Source organism: Manihot esculenta, chromosome 9, assembly GCF_001659605.2.
Source record: "Manihot esculenta cultivar AM560-2 chromosome 9, M.esculenta_v8, whole genome shotgun sequence".
NCBI lineage: Eukaryota > Viridiplantae > Streptophyta > Magnoliopsida > Malpighiales > Euphorbiaceae > Manihot > Manihot esculenta.
The window spans coordinates 33,988,617-34,006,604 of NC_035169.2; the positions used below are offsets into that span (position 1 = coordinate 33,988,617).

The 17,988-nt window shown below is 36.2% G+C and overlaps 5 protein-coding genes across 5 annotated transcripts; 3 read left to right on the forward strand and 2 right to left on the reverse strand.

Annotated features, from left to right (window-relative positions):
• The first annotated feature begins 408 nt into the window (after positions 1-408).
• On the forward strand, positions 409-3,187 carry LOC110623430. The gene is made up of 3 exons (XM_021768371.2): positions 409-791; positions 1,844-1,912; positions 2,327-3,187. Exons 1-3 carry the CDS (start codon positions 492-494, stop codon positions 2,942-2,944), a joined length of 987 nt encoding a protein of 328 aa, XP_021624063.1. The 5' UTR covers positions 409-491; the 3' UTR covers positions 2,945-3,187.
• A 424-nt stretch (positions 3,188-3,611) lies between these two features.
• On the reverse strand, positions 3,612-4,390 carry LOC110623431. Its single transcript, XM_021768373.2, has 2 exons — positions 4,006-4,390; positions 3,612-3,900 (listed from the first exon to the last, which is right to left on the reverse strand). Exons 1-2 carry the CDS (start codon positions 4,168-4,170, stop codon positions 3,796-3,798), a joined length of 270 nt encoding a protein of 89 aa, XP_021624065.1. The 5' UTR covers positions 4,171-4,390; the 3' UTR covers positions 3,612-3,795.
• Positions 4,391-5,576: 1,186 nt separating this feature from the next.
• Positions 5,577-7,460, forward strand: LOC110622385 (putative H/ACA ribonucleoprotein complex subunit 1-like protein 1). The gene is made up of 4 exons (XM_021766869.2): positions 5,577-5,765; positions 5,937-6,085; positions 6,187-6,302; positions 7,160-7,460. The coding sequence occupies exons 1-4, from the start codon at positions 5,630-5,632 to the stop codon at positions 7,329-7,331; spliced, it is 573 nt and encodes a 190-aa protein (XP_021622561.1). The 5' UTR covers positions 5,577-5,629; the 3' UTR covers positions 7,332-7,460.
• Positions 7,461-8,035: 575 nt separating this feature from the next.
• On the reverse strand, positions 8,036-11,107 carry LOC110621920 (glutamate dehydrogenase 1). Its single transcript, XM_021766220.2, has 9 exons — positions 10,457-11,107; positions 10,261-10,374; positions 9,926-10,147; positions 9,693-9,767; positions 9,372-9,488; positions 9,007-9,257; positions 8,800-8,875; positions 8,629-8,715; positions 8,036-8,528 (listed from the first exon to the last, which is right to left on the reverse strand). Exons 1-9 carry the CDS (start codon positions 10,562-10,564, stop codon positions 8,343-8,345), a joined length of 1,236 nt encoding a protein of 411 aa, XP_021621912.1. The 5' UTR covers positions 10,565-11,107; the 3' UTR covers positions 8,036-8,342.
• A 3,706-nt stretch (positions 11,108-14,813) lies between these two features.
• Positions 14,814-17,240, forward strand: LOC110622183 (ADP-glucose phosphorylase). Its single transcript, XM_021766605.2, has 3 exons — positions 14,814-15,416; positions 15,960-16,250; positions 16,648-17,240. Exons 1-3 carry the CDS (start codon positions 14,931-14,933, stop codon positions 16,912-16,914), a joined length of 1,044 nt encoding a protein of 347 aa, XP_021622297.1. The 5' UTR covers positions 14,814-14,930; the 3' UTR covers positions 16,915-17,240.
• Positions 17,241-17,988: the final 748 nt, after the last annotated feature.

Consider the following 17,988-nt stretch of genomic DNA (forward strand, 5'->3'; position numbering starts at 1 on the left):
GTAATAATAATATATTTTTTTAATAATATAAAAAATTAGATTATATTAAAATTAAAATATTTTAATTAAATTTTAAAATACTAAAAATAAAGTATAAAAAAAGTTTATTAAAAATTGAAACTAATCAAATTAAATTGAATCAAATTGAATCAAACTAATTCGATTTGATTTTTAATTAAATTAACTCAATTTAATAAATATTTAAATTTAAATTTTTAATTTATTTAATTTAATTCAATTTTAAACTAAATCCACCAAATGATGACTCTTGTTTTGGTGGTAATTTTTTTAAAAAATAAGTTTTTAATTTTTAAGAGATAAATGAAAAAGGAACAAAACAAGTTGTAGGCTTTTGTTGAGGCTTTTGTTGAGGCTTTTGTTGAGGCCCAATCCATTTCATGGGCTTAACCCACACTCTTACTCGAGTGTGCGTCACTTGATTTCCAGAGAAACGAGCTGGAAAAAGGAGAAAATCCTATGCATGAACTATAATGCAGGTGCAGCTCCTGGTGGGACCCATCCCCACCGCATTCGACGGCTCCGGTGCCTTATCGTCTTCATCATCAGCCTCCTCCTTCATTGCAGGTTTCAATTCCTTAATTGGTCCAGCATGGGGCTGGGCCCACCGTCATAACCGCTTATCCCGCCTCCGTAAGTGGGGCTCAGTCGTGGTTGCATCATCGTCATGGGCGGCCTTCAACAGCGAGCAAGACCACTACGCGGTGCTCGGCCTTGCTCGAACCGCCTCCTCCGCAGATATCAAACGAGCTTACCGCCTTCTTGCTCGCAAGGTAATTTCTAACTGTATGGACTGTGTTTGGTAGCCGAGTTAACAAGTCTAGGTTGGAAATTGATAGAAAATTCATTTTTTAGTTTTTATCATCACTTCATGTATCTCTAGATTTGCTGGTCTTTTAACAAAATACCACTGTGATTCTTCATGAATGATTGCGTGCTCTGCTTGGTTATTAACCTTTGAATTCGAATATTTGGATGTAGCATGCCACTGATCAAGCTAAGGAATTAAGCTAGTTAGTCGCAAGGCTGTGTGAAAAAATATCTCAAGAGTGAAATACAAGAAACTAGAGCTAGACAGCCTACACACTCCCTATGGATGTATCTTAAGACTTTGGCTTCTTTAATACATTTGTTAGATAATGGATCAATATATTAGTTTTAGGGTCATTAGAGGATCTGCATGATGTTTTCATAATGGAGTGCCTGAAATTGAAATATTGCATTTTGGTAATTATAGCTACACAAGTTCTTTCTAGAGGCACTGAGAATATCTTTGAACATATCAATCTATGTAATATATTGAGACACTGTATGATGTTGTTTATACTTTGAAATTTGAAAAGTCCCCATGATTTGTCAAATTGCTGAAACCTGAAATTTAAGAGTTTCTTTGTACTCATGAGTTGTCTTTCTAGAGTACATATCGATGTTGAGACTTGACAACATTTACACTCAAACATATGTATATATGTTGTCTGAACTGGGAGTAAAGATAAGAGATCATATCAAAGTTGGATGTTAGAAAAACTGGTACCAATTGGCCATTGCAAGATGGCATAAAGAAAATCAGCAAGCGAGTTTCTTCAAATGAAAAATGGCATAAACTGGCCTCCTGTTCATAATTTCTGAGAGATCATCCACTTCTATGCCTGTACTCTGTATCTTATGGGATAATTCTTCAGGGATAATTGTTCAATTACTACCCATATCTGAGTAGTCAACTCTCCTTTACATCTATGATAGTTTGATATGAGATGAGTGATTTGTATTTAGTATTAATTTGTTCATTTATCGAGTTACAAGTATTCTTGCTTTTTTATTGCAGTATCATCCTGATGTCAGCAAGCATTCACGAGCTAGTGAGCTGTTCAAGAGCATCCGTCATGCATATGAAGTGAGCAATTCCTATTTCCTAATAATCTTCTTGGTGTGTATTTCACATAATGCTTTATTAGGCTATAAATCTAATTTGATCGGGAGATGGTGCCATTTATGTTTGGAAATACAAACAAAGAATATTAGACTGAAAACTTAATTTCATTGCGAGATGGTAATTTATGTTTTGAATACAAACAAAGAAGGGGGTAAACTATATCCAGGAATGGTCATTCTATAAATGTTATGTACACATCCGTGTAATGTGTTTTGCATTTGGACCTTAACTACACATCAAGCCAGTGTGCTTGCCTTTCCATTAAACTCTTCTTTGAAACAGATACTCTAAAATGAATACGTTTTAGGCTTTGGATATTAACTATGCTTCAAAAATGTATATTTTCTTTTCTATTGAACTCCTCTTTTGGAACAGGTACTCTCTCATGAGGTATCAAGGACTCGATATGATCGAATGCTTAAATTTCAAGAAAATGCAGGCAGTTCATATGGTAGGAAACAATCCTATAGTCATGAATTTGAAGATGGGCTAAGAATCTACAAATGGGCTGAATTGAGGAGGAAAATGCAGCGTGAAAGATACTGGGAACGTTATAATACAAGTGAAGATAACTCTTCTTCTGACAGCGACACAGAAGAGGTGGCTGAAGAAGGAAACTTGGATCAAGAAAGAGGCCCCTTCAGTGAATTGCTTAGATCTGTCTTCATATCTCTGTTTCTACTTCAATTATTTGGTTCTCAAATATCTATTGCCTTCAGCAGTCTAATGGCTTTATTTGACCGAAAATTGGATCCTGGGTATAAGATTGGCTATTTAATTGCATGGATTTTGGGTGGAAGAGGTGGGATTTTGCTTATTATATGTCTCCAGTTTGCAAGTTGGGCTTGCGGGAAAACCAGCAGTAGCATGGTTGCTCTGATAGTGGTAGCTATGTGGGTTGGTTCCAATCTTGCGAGGTATGCCCCACTCCCACAAGGTGCTCTTCTTACACTATTGTATATGTCTATGAAGCTGCAGGCTGACCTGAACTGAAGCTGTTGATGTTTGGTGCTGCCGCTGCGCCTGGTTGTTATATTACTTTTAGAAGTGATTCTCGTGCGCACAACCTCATATGCACACAGGATTATCAAATGTTAAATCAGATGAACAAACATGATCAAGCGACAGATATCTTGTGCATATATGAGGACGTGTTAATGTGGCTACCTATTTGTTTTTCTCTGCTATCTGTTGTACATATGCTGTGGTAATGAATAAAATAAGAGATGTTCAATCTGTTTGTTACAAAAAAGAAATGGTTAAGAATGCAGAACTATCGATTCAATTTAGTGAACATGATAGTTGTTGAAAAATTGAATTATGTGAAGAGTGGGTTTTGCAGGTAATGCCCATAATCGCAGTAGATGTTTACATTGCAATTAGATTTACACTGTGATGGTAATCTATTAAGGAAAATAAAATTCAATTCAAATCCTCTAAGAACAAAATTTTTATAAATTGATTTAGTTTGTCAATTTTATTCGAGTATCAACAGGTGAACACAGTACCAGCGCAAAAGTGATAGAGCTCCTTGAAATTATCTCAGAAATCGATTTGCAGGGGAATGTGCCTAGGGATTATCAGTTGAGCCCTAGGATAACTTTTGCAGCATTAATAAATTGATGAACAAAGTTTCAGTTTTTTTTTTTTTGAACTGATGAACTCAGAAGGATTCTCAACTGAAATAACTACATTTGCATCTTCTGAAATCTGCACTGAAAATTACAAGTACCTGCCCATCATGCCCAATTTCTCTCTGTTCCAACAAAGGGAAAAAATAAAAATAAAAAAAAAAAAAAGAAAGAAGAGGAAAGAAAAAGAGTTTAATTACAAATGATCAAATTCTAGCAGCTCTTAACTTTCTCATCTTTCCTCATCTCCTTGACATTCCTCCACAGGTACTTTCCGCTGGCCATATCGACAAATACCCAGAATCCATTTTGAATCATCTGGATCAATTAACATCCAAATTAGAATCAACAGCTCAAGAAAACCAGGAAACTCAAGCAAAGAATAAAGAAAAAATCTTGAAACGCAAGATTGAACAAACATACCTTCTTGACATTGAATTCTCGTTTATGATTCAATGGTTTCCTTTCAACAGTTGAATCATCAGAATTGATGCTATCAATCTCCGGCGACGACCGCACAGATCTCCATGCAAAGTATCCGGCCAAAACTGCAGAGAAAAACACCAAGATAAACCTCAGAGGACACATATCTACCTTTGTAGAAATCTTGGTGTTTTATCTCACACAGCAATCAAGAAAGAGAAGGAGATGGTGAAAAAAAAAGTGGTATTTTAGGAGATGGGCAGCAAGACAAAGACAGCCAAAAAGAATGAGAGCCTTAGCTTAAATTGAGGTGATAAAAAGGCTGTAGCAATTAGAATGGGGTGTCCTTGTGTAATTTGGAATACTCATAGAAAAGGAAACGCGTTTTTGGCTATACAAGCTTCAATAGAATTGCTTTACCAAGTCAAAATGGCAGCTGCACCTACTCTCCCAGATAAATATGGACATGGTCAATTTTTTTAAAGAGAATAAAATTAATAAATGATTAATTAATAAATTTTTTTAATAGCTGTTAAAGTTTTTAATGTATTTTTAAAATACTATTTAGTGAGTTTTTCTATTCTAAATAATAAATTATTCTATTAAATATTCGCATAAAATTAAAATAAATTAATTAACAGTATTGATTTACAAAATTATAATGATATATTCATTTAAAATAAGAAAAAGCAATAAATTCTTTTAAAAACTCAATCAACTAATTGCTTTTTTTTTTTCTTTAAATGGATATGGTAGTGCTGGCCACTTCCACTTGTCCTTAAGGAATTAAATAAATAAACTAATGTTTGAAAAATTTGCAGCCAATTAGGAATTTATTAATCTCAACCAAAATCTTTTTTTTTTTCAATGTACATAATGGTTGACAGAGTAGCAGCCAACTAGGAATTTCTTAATCTCAACCAAAATTTTCTTCCTCCCCTTCTTCTTCTGCTTCTTAGTTAGATCTTCTTAGTTAGATGACTTTGATACATGCACAATAATTGAGCAGTTTTTTAAATCTTTAAAAAATATTTTTAAAAAATTAAAAAATTATAAAATCTCACAAAATTAATCGGTTACACTAAAAAATAATTTTTTCTTTTTCAGTTCAATATCTCAGATTGATGGAAAGACTCGAACTCGAAATTTTACTCATTTTACTCGCGTTTTATATATGTAAAAATTTTTATTTTCTTAGTATTTAAGACTGAATTATATATTTTTTTAAAAAAATATTATTACTTTTTAATTTATTTTCATGAATATGAATATCTTTTCCTTCCAAGAGTAAAATTTATAGATTTATTTTTTTTATTATCTAAAATTAAATTAGTAGCAGTAATAAATATTAATAATGGGCCTAGAAAAATCACACAAGATGATATGGGCTTAGACTTTAAAACTTAATTGGGTTTCTTCAATAGGTCCGATGTTCAAAATCCAATGACCCGACCCAATTAGCGAAACTGGAGGGAGATTTTGGTCATCTTGGGAGCAGGAATGAAACCCTAAACCCTAGCAACTGAACTAAACCCTAATTCCCATTAAAGAGAAAACTCACCTCACTTCTGCTGCAACTCCTGCATTACTTTTACATTGTAGTTCACGCCAAAAATAGTGAACTATGCGGCCACCCAGAGGTGGCGGTTTTAGGGGAGGAAGAGACGGGGGCCGGGGTGGCAGAGGTGGCCGTGGTCGTGGCGGTGGCCGTGGTGGGGGTGGTGGGTTCCGTGACGAGGGGCCTCCTTCTGAAGTCGTCGGTTAGTTCCTTTTTTACCTTATATAACCTGTTCACTTTATTGTTTTTTTCAGTTCATAGGTGAGAAAATGAGCAAACGGTTGCTTCCATAAGTTAACAAACAAAGCTATTTTGTGAAATTTTTTTTTGTTCTTTTTTTCTTCAAGGCTTTTTTTCCCACTTATTATTGCAGAAATTTCTGCATTTCTTCACGCCTGTGAGGGTGATGCAGTGACAAAGCTCACCAATGAGAAAATACCGTACTTTAATGCCCCAATCTTTCTACAAAACAAGACCCAGATAGGGAAAGTCGACGAAATTTTTGGTCCCATCAACGAATCTGTGAGTATTTCACCTGTGTCTTGTGTTCATATTTGCAATATCTATTATCTGTGTGTTTGCAGATTTTTGTTTTTCTATTCCTAAGTCTTCTTTAATTGCAGTATTTTTCCATCAAGATGATGGAAGGCATTGTAGCAACTTCGTATTCTCCTGGGGACAAATTCTACATTGATCCAAATAAGCTCTTACCTCTTGCCAGATTTCTTCCTCAACCAAAGTATGTTCAGTTCACTTTTATATTACTCCAGAATAGAGTTCCTTGCTTTACTGCTCTTTTCTTTTTGTTCCCTTTTTAGTCTTCAAACCTATGCATGATATGCAAGAGTGTAAGAAGTGAAATGGAAATATGAGTGGTTACCTCAGTTAGAGGAACAGTGAAGCGACTTGAGAATAATGAAACTGTGAGTTTGAAGTCTAACGTGCTCAACAATGGACATTTTGCTAGCTTTTGTACACCTTTAATGATCTTATTCATGATTAGTAGCAGTTGTACTGGAAAGTATACTCCATCTTGTGAAGGTTGTTACCGTTTTGCATTGGTATATCCTTCAAGTAGTATTAGATGGGAAACAATTCTGCCCTTTATTCGTTGGCTGAATTTTGTTCAAACATGACTTTCCCATATCATGAGTTCGTTGGTAATTTTTCTACAAGTCAATGTTACTGTATTTCCTGTGTAGGATGAATCCGGGAGCTTTTATATTTATTTTTTTGTCTGTAGTCTAATTTCCTTAATATTATGGCAGTTGAGGAAATTTTACAAGCACTGCTTAAGTATTCTATTGTTGGTTAAAGTGAGCGTATTCAGTCTCATGGCTTCTGTTTCCAAATTCTTTTTCTGATTAGTATATTTATTCAGTTCTTGAAATTGTGGTCTCTCACCTTGTGCATGTCCTAGGCTCCTACATACACGACCAACTGATCATATGATCTATATTAGTTGTTAACTTCTTTTGTACAATGTCTGACATTCAATGTGATGGAATCTGGTTTGTTTTGTTGTAGTTATTTTTGGACCTTGGTCCCCTGTTGATTAAAATTTAAATCAAATTTCATTCTATGGTATTGTTTCAGGGGACAGGCACAAGCTGCTGCAAGAGGTGGTCGTGGGGGAGGCAGAGGCGGTGGTAGAGGTGGGGGCCGTGGAGGTGGTGGCTTTCGAGGCAGGGGTGGTCCAAGAGGTGGCAGAGGTAGACCTCCTAGAGGTGGCCGTGGTGGTGGATTTAGGGGCAGAGGGAGGTTTTAGGAGAACTGTGTTATATTATTGGTGCTTTTCTCTTTCGAAGTTTTCAATGCAAGGTGCAACAGACAAAAAGCCACCTGTATTTGGGTACTAATTTGAATGTTGTTAATGAAGCCATTTTTGTTGCACCTCTATTGGTATTTTTCTAACATCTAAAAGATCAATGATGAATAGTTCGAGAGTTATATGACAATTCGTCGCTTCCTATTAAAAGTATTTGACAGGAGTTGAGAGAGTGTATAAAAACTTGAGAATAAAAGTTTATCTTGATTCAATCCATATTTTTTGAAGAGCAATGTTCAAGTTTAATTTTGAATTCATTTAATAAACAAGTTCAATTTAAGTTTGTAGATATAAAAACTTCAAGAGCTTGTTTGTTTAACATATTTACAAGTTAACTTTTGTAGATATAAAAACTTCAAGAGCTTGTTTGTTTAACATATTTACAAGTTAACTCGTGTATATATTTATTTAATTTAGTTTTATACTTATTATTTTCGGTTTGAAAATCATTAAAGTTATAAATGAGTCAAGTTATTTACGGTTATTAGAGATTTAGCTAAAAAAAAAGATTTATTTTTTAAGTGAGAAGCTTGAGATTATTGATATTCAGAAGGAAAAATTGAACTGAAGTCAAACAATTCAACCCTCAATTACACTGCTGCCTATAAAGTCTGTCCTCTGTCCTGGTGACCTGCACAGGTCAGTTAAAAGGTCCAACCATTTTAGTTATAAGTTGAAAATAGACGAGATTCATTATGATCAAAGCAATTCAAATGCTTTTAAACCGTAGAATAGGCATCCCTCTCTATTCTTTGAATGACAATACAAGCAATGGGAATCACCTAATGAGTAAGAGCTCAGGTGGAAAAGGAAAAAAAATACATATAGCAAAAACCTTGGTCATAGTTTCCCCTGCAAGCAAGCAAGCAAGCACGAGGGAATACCAAATTGCTGGACAAGCATTAGGAGCCACGTTGAAGCCTCCATTTTTTTTTCAGAGTAGCAGCATTCTCAGGCCTCCCAACCTCTAAGAACAGTTGCTCGAGCAACGCGATTAACTCCAAGAGTGAAGGCTCCCATACGAAGATCGCAATTGTGGGTCTTGCACATCTCCTTCACATCTTTGAAACCTTTAGTCATGTAAGTCTTGAGCTCTTTATTCACTTTCTCCTCGTCCCACATGAATCCTTGGATGTTCTGCAATGCACAGAGTGAATTATTGGCACAATTTGGCTAGGCAACCACAGGCATAAGCTTCAGATAGTTATAGCTAATATAGAAAGAAGTTGTTTGATACCTGCACCCACTCAAAGTAGCTAACAGTAACTCCTCCTGAGTTTGCATATATGTCTGGAAGAATAACAACTCCTTTTTTTGATAAAATCTGTAAAAGAGGATCATAATTGTGGCGTTAAAGGATTCTGGTGTATGTGACTGTAATACCAAACTCAACGTGTCAAGAACCAACCTCATCGGCCTCCGGATCAGTTGGATGATTGGCAGCTTCAACAATGATGTTGGCTTTTATTTCATTTGCATTTTCCCTTCAACCAGGCCAAAGTAAAGGAAAATGCACGTGATTAGTCCAAGTGCTGCAACTGGTTTGCTCATAATTTTTTCAGTTACATTCTGTTTCTCTAAGGAGAAGAAGAGATTGATGGTATGAGATGTAAACCTGTTGATGACACCGCCAAGAGCTGCTGGGATGAGAATATCACAGTCCTCAACTAATACTGACTTGGGATCTATGGGATCCCCACCATGAAATCCTTTCACACCCTTGCGTTCACGGGCATGTTTGAGTAGGCTTGGAATATCAATACCATTTTTGTTCTTTATAGCTCCAGTGACATCGCTTACAGCAACAATCTTCCCACCTTGTTCACTGATCAGTTGGGCAGCCCAGGAACCCACATTACCAAAACCCTAAGCAGAAAAACACCTGTCATCTTAAGGGAACTTTGTTTTACCCTTTGAAGGGCCTGCAGCACAATGTGTCTTTCTTTAGTGTATGACCCAACTATGGTATAGAAAGTGAACCTGTATGACAAATCGTTGTCCAGATATGGACTTGCCATGCTCATTAAGCAAAGCTTCAGTTGCAAAGAGGACTCCTCTCCCAGTGGCAGCATCTCTGCCTAGAGATCCACCCAGATCCTAATTTAATAAATAAATGAAAGGGCTCTCAGATTATAGAATTAGAGAGCAACAAGTTACATTGACAATACACTGAATCAAGTGGAAAACAAATGCATAAATCAATTTATTAACACATAACAAGCAGGAAAAACTCCAAAGGCTACAACGAATGAAGATTGCATAATAGTACAGAGTTGGTTCTGCCATATATTATGTACTTACAGTAGGTTTTCCAGTCACAATTGCAGGTGAATAGCCATGGAATTTGGAGTATTCGTCTAGTATCCATGCCATTGTCTGTTCAATCACACAGTAACAATATATTAACATCAGAACCAGCACAATTTTCGAGTCGTTCAAACTAAAACATAGACATTAGTTTCATTCATATCTTTCTTTCTGGTAATTAAGCGAATTAAAAAATGTGCAATTAAGATGAGACTAGAAAGCTCAACCTGGGGTCCAGTTCCCATATCTGGAGCTGGAACATCAGTGTGAATTCCAATCAGATCATGGATCTTTTGAGTGAAAACTCTTGTAAGTCGCTCTAGCTCAGATACGCTTAACTCCCCTGGATTACATCCTATCCCACCTTTAGCACCACCATATGGGATATTTGCTACTGCTGTCTTCCATGTCATGAGTTGAGCTAATGCATTCACCTCATCTGGATCAACCTATAATCACCCATTATAAATATCACAGCCAAAAATACTGGTGCCTAGAACTTTTGTCAAACAAGTTCTGTGCAATCAGGTTAGATGACAAAAGGTTTTCCAGTTCTACCAACCTCTGGGTGATATCTAATTCCACCCTTCATTGGTCCTCTAGCATTATCATGCTGGACCCTGAACCCAACAAAAGATGCCAAAGTCCCATCATCTTTGGGTATGGTGCATTCAACCTGCAAAAAAATTTTGTTCAAAAATATATTAGAGGTGCAAATTAATGAATCAAATCAATACCCAACTCCTCTGTATAATCACCTTGATTTCTCTGAATGGAATAATCAAACTCTTCTCAAGCTTGGAGTCAAGCCCCAGCAGCCTAGCTGCCAGCTTAAAGTTTCTATTGGTTGCTGCTAATGCATTCATGTTTTATTTGCTGCTCCTAAAGCTGTATCAACAACTAAAGCAGAGTAATTAAGGTCTCTTACTTTGTAGATAAAGATGGCAAAAACACATTTCCCAACACAGGAGATGGTGTGATATATATATTTATAAATTATAACTTTTAAAATTAAAGAATACATGTGGGAGACAGAAGCAGAAGAGATAATCAAATGATTAAAATTAAGAAGCCTAGGCATTAGATAACTATTCACCATTAAAAAATTGCAATATGCTATAAAAAACCTAAGGACTAAAAGCAGAGATCAGCCATTTTAAGGGTAGAGTGGTGCCAATTTCCATTGGGAAAATTGCAGCTTGACAAATAAAAATGGAAGGTTAGAATCTCAAGGATACAAGGCAACAAGAATTGCAATTTTTTATTAATTAAAGATAAGGCAAGCAGACACTGTTTACTTAAATATTACTACCAGAACACTAAGAAAATAAATTTATTTTCTTTTCCAAGATAAATATCACATGAAACTTGATAAAAACCTAATCCATGTTGATTAACTAATTGGGTAAGAAAAAGAAAACATTTTTTTGAGGAAATTTAAATATAGAGAAACAGATGTAAATCGTGGGTTTAGTTAAAGATAAACTCTAGGTGATAGGTGTGAGCTGGATCCATGTCCGAGCGAAAGGCAAATGGATAAGGTCATATTAAATGAAATTAATAATAATTAAATTAAATATTTATATATAAATACATATACTTTTTACATATAATTTTAATGAATTTTGCATAAATTTTAATATGATTGTTTAATATAACGATTATTAAATTTATTTCTTATGAGTTTGAACTTATATTAGACTCATCCTTTAATAAATTACATTATTATGAACCAATTAAAATTTAAGAGGCTAGTTAGTGAAAAATTAAAATTTATTATGCCTAATCCATAAATGTTTATAAATATTTGGAAGGCTAATAAAATCTAAAGATAAATTAATTAAAAAATTAAATATATATATTTTTAATTTTTATTCATTCTATATTTTCACATATTTAATAAATAATATTTAATTAAAATATAATTTTTTCTATTAATATTTTAATTATATTAATTTTTAGTATAAAATAAAAATATTAAATTTTATTAAAATAATAAAATCACTATTATAATTAAATATGGAGAGATTTTTTAAATTTTTATTAGTATAAATAAATAAATCGTATAGAAAATAATAAAAATTAAATAGAATTATATAAAATTAAATAATATTTTAATATAATTGAAAATGAAAAAATAGATAAATATTATACTGAGTGAGGGAATAACATTAATAACGCATGGCTGCTTGATGAAAGTAAAAATATTGCGCATCATATTACGCCACTTACAACTGAGCTAATCAAATTGTCCAATTCTAAGGACTCATGCAATGTTTAGCCTTTTCTAAGATTAAGTCAGCCTACACCACACCAAAATAATCCAACAAAACAATTGAATTGAAATCTCAAAATATGGCACAATAGAAGCTAAACAATTACAATGGGTAGAAAGAAAACTCAAAATATAAGAGTTAAAAAAGGAAGAGTTTTCATTCACCCAATAAAAGTACAAGAATCACATTACAATTTTACAAGGAATATATAGACAATTTTGGAAAAGGGACTCTCGTCTACACACTGCCTCTCACTCTCTCCACCTAGTGTGAGTGCGTGCCTCCCTAGCTGTGAGCTTCTAAACGTCTAAGCTTCTTTTCTAAGGCTCGAGTGGGAGAGGATAGTGGGGTATTTATTTATAATCATCCCCACCTCTTTTACATGTGGTTGTAATAAATCTAGAAAACAATTTAAAAAATTTAAAATTCTACAACCACATACGTGGAGGGGCAAGTGGCCCAATCAGCTTCCTCCACTTGCTCCATCACCCCAAGATATCTGAGTTGCCTCCTTCGAGAGTGACGCTTCAAGAAGTCCTCAGAAAATGGCCCATTCTAGATCCTTCGTGGAGAAACAGGAGACTACACGAACCTGTCTCGTGTCGCAGTGGGGTCTTCACACTTAGCGCGCCTCACCCCGTGCTCCTGCTTGATTTTGCATTGCAAGTTCTGGGCTTCCGTGCTACACATGCCCCGCAGCCTTCCAGGCATTTGGGCTCCTCCAGCCTTGGTGAGTCTCTAGGCTTTCGGGCTACTCCAACCTGTGAGCTTTCCATGCTTTCATGCTCTCCATCCGTACAAGCCTTCCAAGCTTCCGAGCTCTCTAGCCTTGGCGAGTCTTCAAGCCTCTGGACTTTCCTTTCTACCTTGTAAGCTTCCGGACATCTTGAGCTTTCAGGCATTCTGAACTTCTGGACAACTTGGCCTGCCTTGCGAGCATCCAGGCTCCATCAGCCCTACGAGCATCCCAGGCACACTAGCCCTTCTGAGCTTCTAGGCGTTCTCTGGTCCCTCCGAGCTCCTCAGCACTCCTTGGCCTCTCCGAGCTCCTGGCACTCCTGGCCTCACTAAGCTCTCCCATCAAAACACTCATCACCTGTTACTCATAAGCGGTGACTCACCTTCACACGAAAACATGGTCCCTCCGAGCATGTCCTCAACACGCTCCTTTCCGATGTGGCCAGGTGTGTCGACCTCCCTCAACTCAACACCTCTTTCTACTCCTTCTTGAGCGACGCTGCCTTCTCTTGTGAAGCCTTGGCATAACCTCATCTCCTCTCACACATGGGACCACCGCTTCATCATCATCGTGCTTCAAGTCCACAAACAACTGACCCCTCTTTGCTTCCTTTGGTGGATCGGCCTTCCTCCTTAATGGCCACTACATGAAGACCAACGACTAACTCATAGACTCCACCAACGCAACTCACACCTTCATCCACCACAAGAGCAGAGAGCTTACTTCTCTTCCGGCAATCCCTCACTCTATGTGGGCCTTCATATAAGAAGCATCTGACAGAAGGAATATCTCCCTTCTCTTTCCCTTCTTCTCATCCATGAAGTCACCTTTGCCTCTATGGACAGCTTGCTCAACTGGTTCCACCATCTTTACTTCTTTCATGCTTCAATACCACTTGTACGTCCCTTGCAAGTGAACTAGTCAAATTGTACATCTTCAAAGACCTACGTGGCACTTAGTCTTCCTCTAGAGCTAAGTCAACCTTACACTACATCAAAGTAGTCTAACAAAACAGTTGAACTGACATCTCAAAGTATAACACAACAGAAGCTAAACAATCACAAGGGTAGAGGGAAGAACTCAATACAGAGAGTGAGAGTGTCGAAATCCAATTGTAAATCATTTTCACTGTAATTAATACAAAGTTTTTCTTCCTTCTATTTCTATGTGATCTCCAGCTTCCTTTTTTTTACTTAGCTTCCATCTTCAAGTACTCTTTGTAGTTATGTGTTCAAGACTTGGTGTTGGAGAGACTAAGTGCGGCATGATTCTCACGGATTTGGGACTGTTTGTGTGTTGTTCACAATAGGACCGTGACAATCTATCGCTAGAGATTCGAGATCTTCAAGGTATTGTGGTCAGTAAGTCAGTGACTATGACTGAACATCGCTGTTTGAGACTGAAAACTTCAGTGGTGATTGGCTTGAAACGGTCTTTGCTTCTGATGATGTTGTTTCTTGGACACAAATTAAGCCTTAATGGGTGTAATGTCAATGTTTTGCCCTAAAAAATTCCATTAGCATTACCAAGGTAAGGCATGATTATTAGTTTTTTTTACAATGCAAGACATCATACATTAAAAAGGCCCAAATAAAATTAATGCATTACAATTCAAAGAAAATTGCACGTCTAAAACAAAGCCCACACACCACAGATAAAAAGTTCAATAAATAAACGAAGCCAAACACACACTTAGCACTGAACAAATGATTTCGCGGAAGAGGAACACTGCAATCGTCATTAACTCGTAATCAGCAATACCGGCAACCCTACACTAGCCAGAGAAATTCCAACTTTACCATTCAGTTCTTCAAAAACAAAATGGCACCATCAATCTTAGAAACAAATGATATAAATTTATGTAATTGAAATAAATAATACTGTAATAGACGGTTATTATGCATCATTGAATTGTTTGGACTGAGTCTACAAAAATATTTTTTATTAAAGCCATTCATGGTAATATTTCACATGTTAATAATTTTGACAATTTCCTAATGTGCCTAAATCTAGGAGAAATTGAAAAGTAGGGGCATAAAATTGAATTCCTCAAAATTCGGGGGCCAGATATTATTTGCGTTCTAACTGTACTATTTTGTAATTTTCCACATTTTCCGTCCAACCAAACAGACGATCAGTTGTTACCTTCAAAGTTCGAAGAGCAAGCGGTTCTCATCGCAAGAAGATATTAACACCCAAGCTGAAGACAACAGAAACATGGCATCACCAGCTCCGCCTCAAACTCGGAGCCCCGAACTCAGGCACGATCCTGTCACTAACCGGTGGATCGTTTTCTCACCCGCCCGAGCTAAACGACCGTCTGATTTCAAATCCAAAACCCCTGAAAACCCTAATCCTAGCAACAATACCTGCCCTTTCTGCATTGGCAACGAGCATGAGTGTGCCCCCGAAATCTTCCGGTTTCCTCCCGACCCGGGAAACCCAGAATGGAAGGTCCGGGTCATCGAGAATCTTTACCCGGCGTTGAGCAGAAACCTTGATAACTCATCTGAGCAAAGCCTTGGCTTGGATTTTCCCGGTCGCATGTTGAGCGGGTTTGGATTCCATGATGTGGTGATAGAGGTTCCAGTTCACTCTGTGCAGCTTCGCGATATGGAAACAAGAGAGATTGGCGATGTTTTGCTCGCGTATAAGAAGAGGATTGAGCAGATTATGAGCTTTGAATCCATCAAATACGTTCAGGTTTATGTACTTATTGAACTTGTGTTTTTAAATGAGAATTTGTTTGGATTCAGGAACTCAGATTCACGCAATATATATCAATGAATTTGGACTTCTTATATTGGCTTTAGTTACATCTAATTAATAATGGGGAAGCAGGGAGCACGCTTGGGTACTGCAAATTTCCTCTCCCTCACTCCCTCTGAAGAATTTAGAAAATGCACCTCTGTTTCTGAAATACTGTTAAATGGTAGACTTTAGGAATCTTGCATTTCCTGTGTTTCATTATAATGTTTTCCTGGAAAATTGAAAATTTGTACCAAGCACACCTTGTAATTTCAGCACTCACTGTGTTCTTGGCAACTCCATGAAATATTTTACTGTTTCTTCATTCAAATGTTTCCAACTTCTCTTAAACCCATGAGATATTCTCTGCTTGTGCAAACTTGCATGTGTCAGTGGCGTGGTGCTTTCCTGTCATTTTCATATCAATGTGCAATTTGATCTTGTGTTTCCATCAATTAGCAATTCAAACTGACTTTGTACTTAGTTTTGTGCTTTAAGGTGTTCAAGAATCATGGTGCTTCTGCTGGTGCCTCACTGAGTCACTCTCACAGTCAGATAATGGCCCTTCCCGTTATACCTCCTTCTGTTTCTGCCCGACTTGATGGTACAAAGGAATACTTCGATAAGACAGGGAAATGTAGTCTATGTGTAGTTCACACTGAAAAGCTTTTAATTGATGAATCAACTCATTTTTTCTCAATTGTTCCGTTTGCTGCCACGTTTCCGTTTGAGATATGGATCATTCCCCGGGATCATAGTTCTCATTTCCATGAATTAAAGTGTGAAAAGGTAAACATCAGTGTTTGATTATAGTTGCTGCTAATTGCTTCATTGATTATTTTTTTCAAAATGAACTCAGATGGTACTATGTTTTTTATTCTGGACATGGTTGGGGGAATGTGATTTTGCAACTCAAATTTTCTAAGTTTCATGTACATTGCCATGACAAGAACAAAGTATGATTTGGTTGAACCTGGAATAGATCACGACGATAGTTGTAGATTGCACTGTCCTTCGTTAAATAATTTTATTGTTATTTATACTTGCTTTTGGTTTGAAGAGGGTATTTCATTTAGTGCTAGTTTTGTGCATCATTGCAAATTGCATCTCTTTTCTCCTGATTGACTGTGTCATAGTATTTTTGATAATATTAGCGATCATGTCTTGTAATTCTACAATTCTGCAGGCTGTTGATCTTGCGGGTTTGCTAAAGCTCATGCTTAAAAAAATGTCTCTACAATTGAATAATCCACCATTCAATTTCATGATCCAGACAGCTCCACTTCGGATTAAAGAATCACAGTTACCTTATACTCACTGGTTTTTACAGATAGTGCCACAATTGACTGGTATTGGAGGGTTTGAACTTGGAACTGGTTGTTACATAAATCCTGTATTTCCTGAAGATGCAGCAAAACTTCTGAGAGAAGTTGATCTTCCAAATGGGGGTTGAACCAACAACTCTTGATTCCACCAGTTGCATCCGATGTCAATGTAGAATAAATTGAAAACATTTTTTTGTCATGTTTTGCAACAGAAGTTTAGGCACAGTGATTAAAAGATTGCACCGTGGCGGAGCTTTCCCCTGCGTGGGGATACCTTCTTTCCGGCGAGAGCATCAGAATATTAGGATAAATGCAAGATAGAGAAAAATCTAAGTGGAGAATACCTGAGCATCATTAAAATCTGACCATCAGTATCTGAATAGAAGGTGAAATCTGTCGAAACAATGTGGTATACTGGTATCTATACATTTTATAATCCCCCTTTCTCTTTTAATTTCTTTTTTTGTTTGATCTTTTTTTTACTTTACAAGTCAATTTTTTCTCACTATTTTAAAAGAAAAAATGAAAAATGGAACGAGGGCAGCATTTTTTTTTTTTTCTCCTTTTTCCTCATCACAGCACAGAAAGTGCCTTCTCTGTGTTATTTACTTATTTTTTGCTGAGCTTTTACAATTTATAAATAATTTCAGTATTGTTAAGATTCATCCATAAATTTTGTTTTTTACAGAAAGACCAACATCTATGGTTTAGTTATAATTTTCATTCATTTTCAACCTTTGCATAATTGATAATGAATAGAACAATTTCAGCAATTGTGACCACATAGCATAAACTGCCTGGCACTAATAACAAACGTTTTAATATAATTGATTTTAATTGAGAGAAATCATGGAGACTATTTGAATCATAGCTTTTTGATACAACTTAAATGCCGTTGATCAAAAACTAAATTTGTGATTATTGCAGTAATTTGAAAATTTCAACTCGCTTAAAAACATGTCCACATATGAGGCCGAGGCCCAATACTAAAATATTCATAGGCTTTTGAACGTGGTGATGGTCCCTTCAGCTCTGAAAATGGCTATAAAATCATATTAAAATTGAAAAAAAGCTGAAATTATTTTTAAATCATAAATCAAATCGAATCACTGGCCCGAACCGAAAGGGGCCTTTGGCCAGGTCTAGATGGAAGAAACTAGAGTTTTTCATAAATAGATTTTATTTGAAAAAAAATCCACATT